Source organism: Schistocerca piceifrons, chromosome X (assembly GCF_021461385.2).
Source record: "Schistocerca piceifrons isolate TAMUIC-IGC-003096 chromosome X, iqSchPice1.1, whole genome shotgun sequence".
Lineage (NCBI taxonomy): Eukaryota > Metazoa > Arthropoda > Insecta > Orthoptera > Acrididae > Schistocerca > Schistocerca piceifrons.
The window spans coordinates 257543455-257556735 of NC_060149.1; the positions used below are offsets into that span (position 1 = coordinate 257543455).

A 13281-nucleotide genomic window follows, 5' to 3' on the forward strand; every position below is an offset into this window, starting at 1 on the left:
CACTTAAGTATGTTACATGGACAAATGTATTCCCAAAATTTCATTACTCTTCATTAATTGTTTTTTGGTGTTGTGATTTTTTTTTTCTGTCAGTGTAGATGCAAATGCAGTACAGACATTATCCAGCTCCTGGAAAGGGACTGCAAGTGATATAACATTGACTTCATCAGAGAGGGACTTGCACAGCTTTGATAAAATGAGTAGAGATGCCCCTCTTTGCCACTGCATTTAAAGGATCCAAAGCATTCTGGACATTCTGCTTGGAGTGAACAGAAAATCAGTGTGGCCACGAAGGGAGCAGCCCCATGGCCATCTACGAGATATTGGACAACGATAAATCAAAGTGCTGCCGCAACCTGGGGTTTGTCTGCAACCTGCGACACGGGGTGGAATGCGTAGTGGCACATTGACTGCTGCAGAAGAAGAGAAGAGATTAGTGTTTAACGTCCCGTCGACAACAAGGTCATTAGAGATGGAGCGCAAGCTCGGGTGAGGGAAGGATGGGGAAGGAAATCAGCCGTGCCCTTTCAAAGGAACCATCCCGGCATTTGCCTGAAGCGATTTAGGGAAATCACGGAAAACCTAAATCGGGACGGCCGGAGACGGGATCGAACCGTCGTCCTCCCGAATGTGAGACCAGTGTGCTACCCACTGCGCCACCTCGCTCGGTGGTTAACTGCTGCAACTTGGGGGCTTCACCCTTCATTGTTCATTACAACGTGGGCAATTTTGAATGAGTGTGCAATGCGGATGATGTCCTCCAACAATGGGTTATCCAATTTCACTGCCATTGTACAGACCTCTTGATCAGGTGCAAACTGAACTATGACATCACAAATCATGGAGTCCATGTACAAAACCTTGCAAGCCTTTATAGGTGCAAGTGAAATTGCATTTGCAGATGAGACCTTGCACGTCATTGACCCAGGAGCAGTATGATTGTCTCAACTCTTTATGGTACTGGGGAAACTCAAGCATGTGGAAAACTACATGATATCTCTAGGAATAATAATTAGCCAATAGACTGCATATCTCCTGAAAGAAGAGTGTGAAGGGATCAGACAGAGGTGCTAATTTTTGAAGCAGAAGAAATGTGTCTGGGAATGCCCACTATAGAAATAATGATCACTGTAATGAATCATCCGTGACTCGAATCACCATGAAATGTTGCATCAGTTGATGCAAATAAGTGTCCCATTCATCCGTAGCATCACTAGAAGGCAGGTAACGGTGGAGGACATATGGTATGGTGGGGGCATCAACTGTGAGGGAGTCTGAGGCCTGGAGCAAAGCGACTCAGCCTCTCAGAGTTTGTCCATCTGAAGCTGAGGTGACTTTTGTAAACAAATCTATCAGTAGCTGCTGCAACAGAAAACAACTTCCTTTGTCCTCACCACCAATGGTATATCCAGTTGTAGCTGCGTATCAGAGGACATGTCAGAACCCACAAGAGAAAACAGGTGAAGCTGCAAGGCACAAGGCCTACCTATGAAGAGAACATGATACCAAATAGCAGTCAAGCCAAACATTGCTGATCGACAGCTGACAAGACACAGACCACGACACACCCAAAACCACCAATTCAATAATATGGCGCAAAGTGAGAACCTTTGACACAGTGATTTCAAGCGGTCAAGAACAAAGAGAAACACAAACTAATATGCGGCCACAGAGAAGAAACAAGTCACAAGTGAGGTTGTTATCAAAAAGTTCGTATTACAGCAATGACAATAACAAGAATATCAGATGTGAGTACAGAACTAACAGACTACTTGCTGGGATGATATTTTTATACTGCCCATGAGGAACACTATTGACCAGCATATTCATGTGGCAAAATGGGTGGCGCGTTCACTGTGTGAGCACAGCACTGCAGCAATACTATGTCCTCTACCAGCCAACTGGGTCCATTCGACAGATGGACATTCAACTTCCATGGAGCCCAATACTGGAGAATCCTTTCCAGATATTCCACAAATAAATTTTCCATGCAATATCATTTTATCCTCAAGAAATTTTCTGCACTGCCATAACTGAGTACTTTCCTTGTAAGCACCATCCATGTATTTACCTTGCTGAAGGGTAGTTCTCTTGTCTTATGTATCTGCAACGAATCAACAGATGTTCCTCCATCCATAATAGAATCCAGAAGTAACTTCTGACCATGCACAGGACTTGGCTGTCTGGAATAATCTGTTGTCTTTGCAGGTGAACCTGCAAATTATAAAATAATAAGAATAATATTTTTTCTCAAATAATAGTTATGAAAATTATACAATGTACAAAAAATCTCCTTCACAATAATAGATTTTTAAAATTTTATTTTATAAGGAGCTTGTCATTATTTCCAGTGTCCAAGGAAATTCTCCACATGTTTCTTTGTCTCAGACTTATTTTGTACATAGTGATGTGTTTGAAAGTATTCACACTAAACACTCTTCAAAGCACATGTTTTTCCAAACAGCAGTTTCTAACATAAGTGACAGTGATAGCTGTACATTCTGCTAGTTTACTGATGTAGTTAGAAATATAATTACCCTGTTCAAAATTATATCTGAACATTTCTATCAAACTTTTTCGAAGTGCTGTAACCTCTGCAATAAATCTCTTTTGGTTTGGGTGTTACTTCTCTTTATTTTGCATAAAATGTCAGCACCACTTGCACTTTTTTTTTTAAAGCATAACCAGTTTAGCCCATCAAGACACTCCACATGCTGGACAAGAAAACAAATCTTTCTCTCTCAGTTTATACTGTCTTTTAATATGTTGCATTTTGTTTAATCTGATTTCAGTCCTGCATTCTGTTTAGATTGGTATCAATGAAGTGCATCTAACAATGTACCAAATCTACAGCATATGCAAAATTATTGCAAGTAATATATGAGTTATTCTGTCTTTTATGACTATTATAAAGTCTTATTAGGACCAGACATGTTTTGCTTTTATATAAACCATATTCAGTAATGAGTTGTTTTAGCTCCTACAGTATTTCCACATGTTGTTCTACACATAAGCATTGGATTATTAGTACACTGCATTGCACTAACAACAATATTTTCTTGTCTTCATGTTATTATCTGGATGGGTGACCAGCCGGGCTGCCATGCACTGTTGCCATCTTTTGGGGTGCACTCAGTCTTGTGATGCCAACTGAGGCACTACTTGACTGAATAGTAGCAGCTCCGGTCACGGAAAACTATCATAACAATCGGGAGAGGGGTGTGCTGACCACACACCCCTCCTATCGGCATCCTCAGCTGAGGATGACACGGCGGCTGGATGGTCCCAATGGGCCACTTGTGGCCTGTAGATGGAGTGCTTTCATGTTATTATCTATCCATGTTCAACCCATGTACTTTTGACGACATGAGGTAAATGTGGATAGAAAATAACATGAAAATGAAAAAAAAAAAATTGTGTGTCAATGCAATGCACTGTGCTAATAATCCAGTGCCTGGGAACAGCACAATGCACAGAAATAATGTAGGAGCCAAAAAACTGGCCACTGAAGATGTTTTGGATAAAGGCAAAATGCATCCAGTCCAAATAAGATTTTTTAACTCTAGTATCTCAGCCCTGCATCTGATAGAGGCTGCCAGAGAGCATGGAACTGGATCTCGTCAGCTAAACCCATGACTGCTAGTGTAGCTGGCCATGGTTCAACATATCATTCTGCTGGCCACTGTATAAGTTCTGTATGCAGCAAGACTGGACTCAATGGTGTATTTGCTACACTATCATCTAGCTGCCATGATGCACCATCGGTTCTAACTTTGCTACGTCCCAGGTTCTCTCTCTCTCTCTCTCTCTCTCTCTCTCTCTCTCTCTCTCTCTCTCTCTGGGTTACTAAATGGACATAATTTATCTATAGTGCTGTCTCCATTTGTCCATTTTATCACTGTTTATCTTTCTCTTCACACTGATTGACCCATTGTTAATGGTCCCATCCTAATCTGTCCAGCCATAGCGGGTTTCTTTAGACTTGTTCCTGAAATTTGGTCAAATCCCAGTAACAGTATTTACTGTCACAAAAGATGGAATAACTCTCATACTACTTACAACTGCAGAATAGATGTCTCTAAAACAAAAACAACGTGTCATTATTGGCTGGCAGATCTCTAGATTATTGAAGATTATTGAGCAAGCACACTCACACAAACATGCACTACTCCACCATCTCTTTCACTCTACCAAGGGCGCCTCTTTCGCATGATTTGGGTACTTGTTGCCATTGTTAGGCTCGTCGGTATTTCAGATGTGTAAATTTTCTGTCCAAGACATCCTTTGTTGACACCACTTGTGAGGCATGACAGAGTTTTTCTTATTTCTTCCTCCTCATCCCTACTTTAACTTCTTACATTATACCTTTCTTTTTCTACCAAAATTGACCCTCGTTTTTCTTTTTTTAAATTTATACTTCCTTTTTTCACTTCACTTATGTCCCTGTACCCTCTTTACTAATGCCTCCATCCATTACTAGTTTTTACTTGAATTTTATTCCACTTACCCCAAAATCTTTTACTGTGCTTTCCGTCATAGCACAGTTGTAGCCTGCCAGGTTCTTGAATATTCACCACTCTTATTCTTACTCTACTCAAGCCTGCAGAGTTAGAATCAATCTCACACACACTCTCTCTCTCTCTCTCTCTCTCTCTCTCTCTCTCTCTCTCTCACTCTCTCATTCCGCTTTCATCTTCCCCTTTTCTTCCTATGATTAATAGTAATACTTGCTCACTAACATTTTTTTTTATTATACCATTATGCTTTCAGTACGACCCCAACATTAGACCTGTCAGACTCGATACAAAGTACCTATTACCTCCTACTCCAGTCTGTAACACTATCAGTAGCCCAAACTCACTATTCCAGAGGAAAAAAATAAACAATATTCCTTTCCTTTCAATTTCTCATCGAGGAACAGATGCTGCATGTTAGTTTGGTATGTAGCCAATTTATACATCTTTAAATGATTTTATTTTTGGCTGTTATTTCACGAAGCATACTGTAACATATACCACAGAAAAAGATATTAACTCCTTTGTATTCAAAAGTGGAAATTTGGCAGAAGGGAACATCTGAATCATGTTAAATACAGAAATGTGCAGGTGTTTAAAAAATTAAGTTAGTAGTACACAGATAGCAAACCTGGTACCGAAGCAGGATTTGACACACTGCTATCACTCTGCTCAGACAGCTTCCGATGACGCAGACCTTCACTGTTCTTGCGCTGGTCTGGAAGTTTTAATGTATCCAGTTCCTGCAGAGTAAAAACTTTTTCAAGGCCAAAATCATCTTTCAGGGCAGAGTACATCACACAATTTTGTAATATAAAGGATGGAATGCAACAATATAATGAAAAGGATAGTTGCTACTCACCATGTAACGGAGATACTGAGTCAAAGGCCCAACAAAAAGACTGTCACACAGTTAGCTTTTGGCCAACAAGGTCTTTCTCAAAATTACACACACACACACACACACACACACACACACACACACACACACACACACACAAGGAGAAGGCTGGGGCAGGGAGAGGGAGGGACAGCAGGCTGAGGGTGGGGGACTGTAAAGTGCTGCTGGGGGTGTGCAGGGATGCGGTGGAGAGTGGGGCAGATAGGTGCAGTTGGGAGGTTGGACAGAGGGTGGGGGAGAAAGGGGGGTGGGTTAGTGGAAAATTAGAGAAGTAAAAAGACTGGGGGGGGGGGGGGGGGGGTTAGTGGAAAAGGAGGGAAGTAAAAAGGACTGGGTGAGTTGGTGGATTAGAGGGCTGTGTAGTGCTGGGATGGGAACAGGGAAGGGGCTTGATGGGTAAGGACATGACTCACGAAGGTTGAGACCAGGAGGGTTACAGGAACATAGGATATATTGCAGGGCGAGTCCTCACCTGCGTAATTCAGGAAAGCTGGTATTGGTTGGAAGGATCCAGATGGCACTGGCTGTGAAGCACTCATTGAAATGAAGGACATCGTTTTGGGTGGTGTACTCAGCAACAGGGGGTCCAGTTGTTTCTTGGCCACAGTTTGTCAGTGGTCATTCATGCGGACAGACAAGTTGTTGGTTGCCATACCCCACACCCACGTAGAATGCAGCACGATGGTTGCAGCTTTGCATGTAGATCATATTACTGGTTTCACAGGTAGCTCTGCCTTTGATGGGATAGGTGATGTTTGTGAATATACTGCAGTAGGTGGTGGAGGGAGGATGTACAAGACATGTCTTCCATACAGCCTCGCCATTTGTAGTGTTGAGTGGTCCCTCTCAAAATATACCGAGGATCTCGCTGAAGCCTTTACAGATCGTAATTACCCTCCCAACCTTGCACAAAAACTGATCTCTCATGCCTTATCTTTTCAGTCACCCAACACATCCCAAACCCCACCATCCAGCCACAGAGGAGCGTTTCCCTCATGACTCAGTGCCACCCAGGACTGGAGCAACTGGGTTACATTCTCCACCATGGTTTCAACTACCTCTTGTCACGCCCTGAAATGAGAAATGTCATGCCCACTATCTTTCCTACTCCTGCCACACTGGTGTTCTGCTGCCCACCAAACCTACACAATATCCTCATCCATCCCTACACAACCCCTGTTCCCAACCCTTTGCCACATGGCTCATATCCTTGTAATAGACCTTGATGCAAGACCTGTCCTGTACATCCTCCCACCACCACTTACTCCAGTACTGTCACAAACACCACACCGTCACTCTCTGTCTAAGCCTGTGGTCGTGTGTGTGTGTGTGTGTGTGTGTGTGTGTGTGTGTGTGTGTGTGTGTGTGTGTGTCTAATTTTGTAAAATGCCTCGCTAGTCGAAAGCTAACTGTGTGACAGTCTTTTTGTTGTGCCTTTCTGCAACAGCACCTCTGCTATATGAGGAGTAGCAACCACCCTTTTCATTATATTGTTACAATTACAATTTTGTAATATTCACTCAATATGTGCTGTGTGTAGCATATGTAGCAAGCTATACAAGGATCACATTGAAAATTTTTGAGAAAGTACTGTATATTTCATGTTTTACATAAAACTATCTTCACATCTTCTCAAAAATCTCTTCCTTGAGTTGAATGAACTAATGTATACACCATCCACAGAGTAAATGCTTCAGAATATGTTTAGGAATACTTTCTGGGCAGTTACACACACTTTTCCAATTAAAGCCAAAGCTGGCAGATAGTTTTACCCCCACCCTCAATGAAAAGCAAAATACACCATATTGAATCATGTCTTGGTATAATGATACATACAAAATTGTCTCCATTGGAGACTTAGTGTTTTAGCCACCCAGTAAGTAGTCAAATATTCAAGTTGCTAGAACATCAGTTGACAACAATTTGCATTTGGTAAGCTACAGGTTCTTCTGGGAAGTACAGGAAGGCATAGAGAGAGGTGGTGGGTTGGTTTGAAAGAGGGTGGAGCGACAAAATTGCTAGGTCATCGGTCCCTCATTCCACTTAAATTAATTCTACAAGGGTGGGAGTAAAACAATCGGGAGATACAAACCACAACTGGAAGAAAGCAAAAAACCACAGGAATAACAGAAGAGCAACAAACACTAAAATGAACAAAATTGGACAAGAAAACCACAGAGAGACGCAAGAAAGAGGTAGAAGAGATTAAAACAGGAAAGCAGATTACCATGTCTGCCTGACCATGAGAAAAAAAAAGGAGAAGCCAGCCATTCTGCAACACATTAAAACGTCTATCCTAAAAGCACTAGGGTGGAGGGCACAGAGGGACAAAGGACATGTGCTAAAATTTAGATCAAATGATAAAACCCACAATCATGAATAAAACATAAAACTAAAGCTGCTGTTGAGGCACTGCCGCCCAACACCAAAGGAAGGGTGCTGGGAAAGTTAAAAGTCTGCCACAGAGTGGCTAAAAGTGGGCAGTCTAGCAAGAGGTGGACAACTGTCATTTGTGAGCCATAGTGACACTGAGGTGGATCATCACAACGGAGGAGGTAACCATGTGTTAGCCATGTATGGCCAATGTGGAGCCAACAAAGGACAACTGATTCCCTGAGAAAAGCCTGCAGGGAAGACTTCCACACATTCGAAGTCTCCTTGATGACATGCATTTTGTTGTGCGTACTATTATGCCATTCCATCTCCCAAAGCCGAAAAACCTTGTGGCGTAACACAGAACGCAGGGCAGTTTCAGAGATGTCCATCTCCAGATGCGGTTTCTGGGTAGCCTCTTTGGCCAGCCTGTCAGCAAGTTCGTTGCCTGGGATTCTGACATGTCCTGGGATCCACACAAACACCACTGAACTCCAAGGCAGAGATGAACTCCTGGATGGTAACTACCAAAGGATGGTGAGGGTAGCACTTGTCGATAGCTTGTAAGATGCTCACGGGGTCAGAACAGAGAAGAAATGACTCACCAGAACAGGAACGGGTGTACTGAAGTGCACAAGATATGGCCACAAGTTCTGCAGTGAATACACTGTAGACAGCGGGAAAGGAATGCTGTTCAATATGGCCTCTGCAAACATAGGCAAAGGCAACATTACCATCAGCCATCGAGCCATTGGTGTAAACAATTTCAGAGCCCCGGAAAACGTCAAGGATCGAGGGGAAGTGACAGCAGAGAGCCGTTTGGTTAACAGAGTCCTTAGGTCCATGCAAAAGGTCCAGATGAAGCTTCAGGCGAGGTGTACATAAATGGACCTCAAGTAGAAGTGGTAAAGGGAAGGACTCCAGTTCAGATAGAAGGGATCCCATGCAAGCTGTAATCGTTAGCCCTGACCTGGGGCACCAATGCGGGAGATGGGACTGCCGGGGCTGGGGAAAAGGAGACGGTAATTCGGATGCTCAGGAGAACTACGAATGTGTGCAACATAACTGGCAAGCAGTTGTGCACGTCGTATCTGCAATGGAGGGACTCTGGCCTCCACCAGGACACTGGTCACCGGACTCGTTCTAAAAAGGTCATCGCTAGGCGAACGCCACAGTGGTGCAATGGGTCGAGGAAATGCAACACTGAGGGTGCCACCAATCCGTAAACCAGCCTGTCATAGTCAAGGTGGTATTGAACAAGGGCTCTGTAGAGTTGCACCAGCATAGAGCAATCTGCACACCCGTTGGTGTTGCTGCCAGCACTTCTGCTTAAGTTGACGAAGGTGAGGCAACCAAGTCAATCAGGCATTGAAAACTGGTCCTAAGAATCGATATATCTCCACTACAGTGAGTGGATCATCATTAAGGTAAAGTTCTGTTTCCAGATGAATGGTACGATGCCGACAGAAGTGCATGACATACGACTTCACAGCTGAAAACCGGAAGCCGTGGGCTAGCCTTGTGAATGGCTCCCTGTAGGCACCGCTCAGCAACACCAGTATTGGAGGAGCAGTACGAAATGCAGAAGTCATCCCCATACAGAGAAGGTGAGACTGACAGCCCTACAGCTGCTGCTACACCATTAATAGCCATTAAAAATAGACACACACTCAATACAGAGCCCTGTGGAACACAATTCTCCTGGATACTGGGAGGGGGGGGGGGGGGGGGCTATGGGAGGCACCAAATTGGACACAGAAGATACATAGGGGCAGAAAGTTTTGGATAAATATCGGGAGTGGGCCCCGGAGACCCAACTCAAACAATGTGGTGAGGATATGATGTCACCAGGTCGTGTCGTATGCTTTACGTAAGTCAAAAAAAGATGACAACCAGGTGTAGACGTCCGGAATAGGCTGTTTGGATGGCAGACTTGAGAGACACAAGATTATTTATCAGTGGTAGAGCGACCTTGGTGGAAGCCGCCCTGACATTGAGCCAGTAGACTGCGTGACTCCAGGACCCAACCCAACTGCTGACACACCATATGTTCCAGCAGCTTACAAAGAACATTGGTGAGGCTGATGGGCCGATAGTTATCCACATCAAGCAGGTTTTTACTGGGTTTCAGCACCAGAATGATGGTGCTCTCCCACAATTGTGATGGAAAGATGTCATTGCACCAGATCTGATTGAAGATGACAAGGAGATGTCGCTTGTAGTCGGACAAAAGATGTTTAATCATCTGACTGTGCATCTGATATGGCCCAGGAGCTGTGTTGGGGCAATGTGCAAGGGCGCTGAGGAGCTCCCACTCTGTAAATGGGGCATTATAGGGTTCACTGTGGCATGTGAACGAGAGGACTTTCTGTTCCATCCACCATTTGTGGGTGCAAAAGCCTAGGGGGTAATTCTCTGGCACAGAGGCTCAAGCATAGCGTTCTGCAAAGTGCTCGCAAGCGCGTTTGCATAGGTGGATAACGCGTCATTGATGTTGACACCAGGGACCCTGTTAGGGTCTGGTATCAAAAAACATGTCTGAATTTCATCCAGACATGGAAAGGTGACGTATGGCACCCAATGGTTGCCACGTGCCTCTCCCAACACTCCCATTTCCGTCAATTTATAATCTGGCGAGAACTGGCATGGAGCCCCTTAAAAGCTAGTAAGTGCTCTAGGGAAGAGTGCCACTTATGTCGCTGTAGAGCTCGACGATGCTCTGTAATTGCCTCAGCAACTTCTGGCGACCACCAAGGGACTGTTTTTCACCGGGGGATCCCTAAAGAATGAGGGACTGCGTTGGTCGCTGCAGAAACAATCGTTATAGTGACCTGCTCAACCACAACATCGATGGCACCATGTGGGGGAGATTCAACAGCGACTGCACAGGTGAAGGCTACCCAGTCTGCCTTGTTTAACGCCCATCTGAGTAGGCGTCCATGGGCATGATGGCAGGGGAGTGACAAGATGATGGGGAAGTGGTCACTACCACACAGGTCGTCATGAGCTCTCCTGTGGATAGATGGGCCAAGGCCAGGACTGCAGATCGAGAGATCAATGGCTGAATATGTGCCATGTGCCACACTGACGTGTGTGTGTGTGTGGGGGGGGGGGGGGGGCAGTATTTAAGAGGTTAAGAGGCAGAGGGTAAAGTTTTAACATCTCTGCCTCAGCCAGAAAGCACAGTGCCACCCCACAAGGGGTTATGAATGTTAAAATCTCCCAAAAGTAGGAAAGGTGTAGGGAATTGATCAATCAGTGCAGCCAAAGCATTCAGGGATACTGCACCATCTGGAGGAAGATAAACATTGCACACAGTTATTTCCTGTGTTGTCCTTATCCTGACAGCCACAGCTTCAAGAGAGGTATGAAGGGGCACAGGTTCACTGCATACTGAGTTCAGAACATGGGTGCAAACTCTACCTGACACTCTATTATAGTCACTGAAGTTCTTGTAATATCCCCTATAGCTGCGAAGGCAGGGGTCTGCATTGCCAGGAACCAGGTTTCCTGGAGGACAATGCAGAAAGCAGGTGTGAGGTTTAAGAGTTGCCGGAGCTCAGCCAGGTGGTGAAAAAAACCGCTGCAATTCCACTGGAGGGTGACGTTCTCATGGGATTGGGAAGGCACGAAACACTAAATGAGTCTCTCTCTGCCTCAGGGTCACCTGCTGCCACCAGATGAGTACCTGTGCGATCAACATCTATTGCGTCTGAGGGTCCAGAGAGATCTAGGGTCTCAGCTGATGCCAGAATCTCCACCTCATCCTCAGATGCAGAGCTTGTAGGTAGCAGTGGTACGGGTGCCACTGCAATGTCTGGGTTTTTGGGGGTCTTCCTCTTTTTGGTTTTCTCTCGCTGCACCTTTGGCTGTTCTGGCTGGGAGGACTTCACTGAGTCAGTCTCAGAGACTGAGGAGGACCATGAAGCCCTACGAACAGCTACCTGTGGCTGCTTCAGCCACTAGCAGGTGTCCACTGGTAGGATCATTGGGAGAGAGTGATCCAAGGGACCCTTTCCTAGCGAGAGGAACCAAAGAAGATGTACGCTTCTCTGACTGAGAAGTGGGGACTGATGTCCCTGATGGTTGGGGGGGGGGGGGGGGGGGACTGTTGCTCCCAAAGTAAGTGGTGCAGGAGCAACAGAGAGGGGAATGACCCCCACCATTAAAGGGACAGGTGGAGACCGACGGCTCTGAGAGCCAACTGCACGCGGTGGAACGGAAGGTACTAGAACTGTTGTCATAGCGGCAGTGTAAGTGGGTGTAGCCTCTCATATTTTCGCTTAGCCTCAGTGTAGGTCAGTTGGTCCAGGATCTTATATTCCATGATTTTCGTCTCTTTCTGTAAGATCCTGCAGTCTGGCAAGCAAAGTGAATGATGCTCTCTGCAGATGGCACAAACGGAAGGTGGGGCACATGGAGTACTGGGATGTGATGGACGTCCACAATCTCAACATGTGATGGTGGAAGTACAGCAGGAAGACACATAGCTGAACTTCCAGTTCTTAAAGTATCACATTGGGGGAGTGATATATGGCTTGACATCACAATGGCAGACTATCACCTTGACCTTCTCGGGTAATGTGTCACCCTCAAAGGCCAAGATAAAGGCACCAGTGGCAACCTGATTATCCCTCAGATCCCGATGGAAGCTCTGGACAAAATGAACTCCTCACCACTCTAAATAGGCGCACAGCTCATCATCAGACTTCAAAAGAAGATCCCTGTGGAATATAATATCCTGGACCATATTTAAGCTCTTATGGGGTGTGATGGTAACAGGTACATCCCCCAACTTGTCACAAGTGAGTAATGCCCGTGACTGGGCAGAGGATGATGTTTTTATCAAGACTGACCTTGACCGCATTTTGGACAAGCCCTCTACCTCCCCAAACTTGGCCTTTAAATGCTCCACAAAAAACTGAAGCTTCACTAACACGAAAGATTCCCCATTAACTCTTGTACATACGAGGTACTGGGGCGAATAAGCTTTGTTGCCATCCTTAGCCTGGCATTTCTCACATGGTGTGGCCATGGAGGGAAATGATTTGGGGTCGTATTTCTTAGCATTGAAGTTAGACTTTGACTGCTTAGCTACTGCTGGTGGTGGACCACCAGCAAGAGATGACATACTATTCTTCATGGCATGTCATCTGCCCTGATACCACCCACTCCGACACAGGGGCCCTCCCCATGAGTGCCACCCAGCCTCAGCAAGGGCCACCTGGCACACTGGCCATTGCCAGGGGTCCCGATGCCCCAGGGAGATGGGCATCTACTCTCTGGCATACATAGGGAGTTAACAGCGCAGGCATCAGTAGAGCGATCCCTGTGTAGCTGTGTAGTCTGGGGGCTACAAACAGCAGGGTACGTGGTGGCCTCACCACAATGGACTGGCTACCATGCTGGATATGAGGTGCAAAGAAGTCCACGGATATCATCGGCACAGAAAACGACACTGCATAGTGGATGGAGGAAAATGCACCCAGGAAG

The 13281-nt window shown here is 45.4% G+C and overlaps 1 protein-coding gene across 3 annotated transcripts in view; it reads right to left on the bottom strand.

The window, feature by feature from the left end:
- LOC124722846 (PDZ domain-containing protein 8) overlaps nucleotides 1-13281 on the bottom strand; it is a 233602-nt gene that overhangs the window by 84130 nt on the left and 136191 nt on the right. For all 3 annotated transcript variants that reach the window (XM_047247971.1, XM_047247972.1, XM_047247973.1), the window contains 2 exons: nucleotides 5146-5257; nucleotides 2072-2214 (listed from right to left, as the gene is read on the bottom strand). In XM_047247971.1, coding sequence (XP_047103927.1) covers nucleotides 2072-2214; nucleotides 5146-5257 — 255 coding nt within the window. The remainder of the gene's footprint in view (nucleotides 1-2071; nucleotides 2215-5145; nucleotides 5258-13281) is intronic.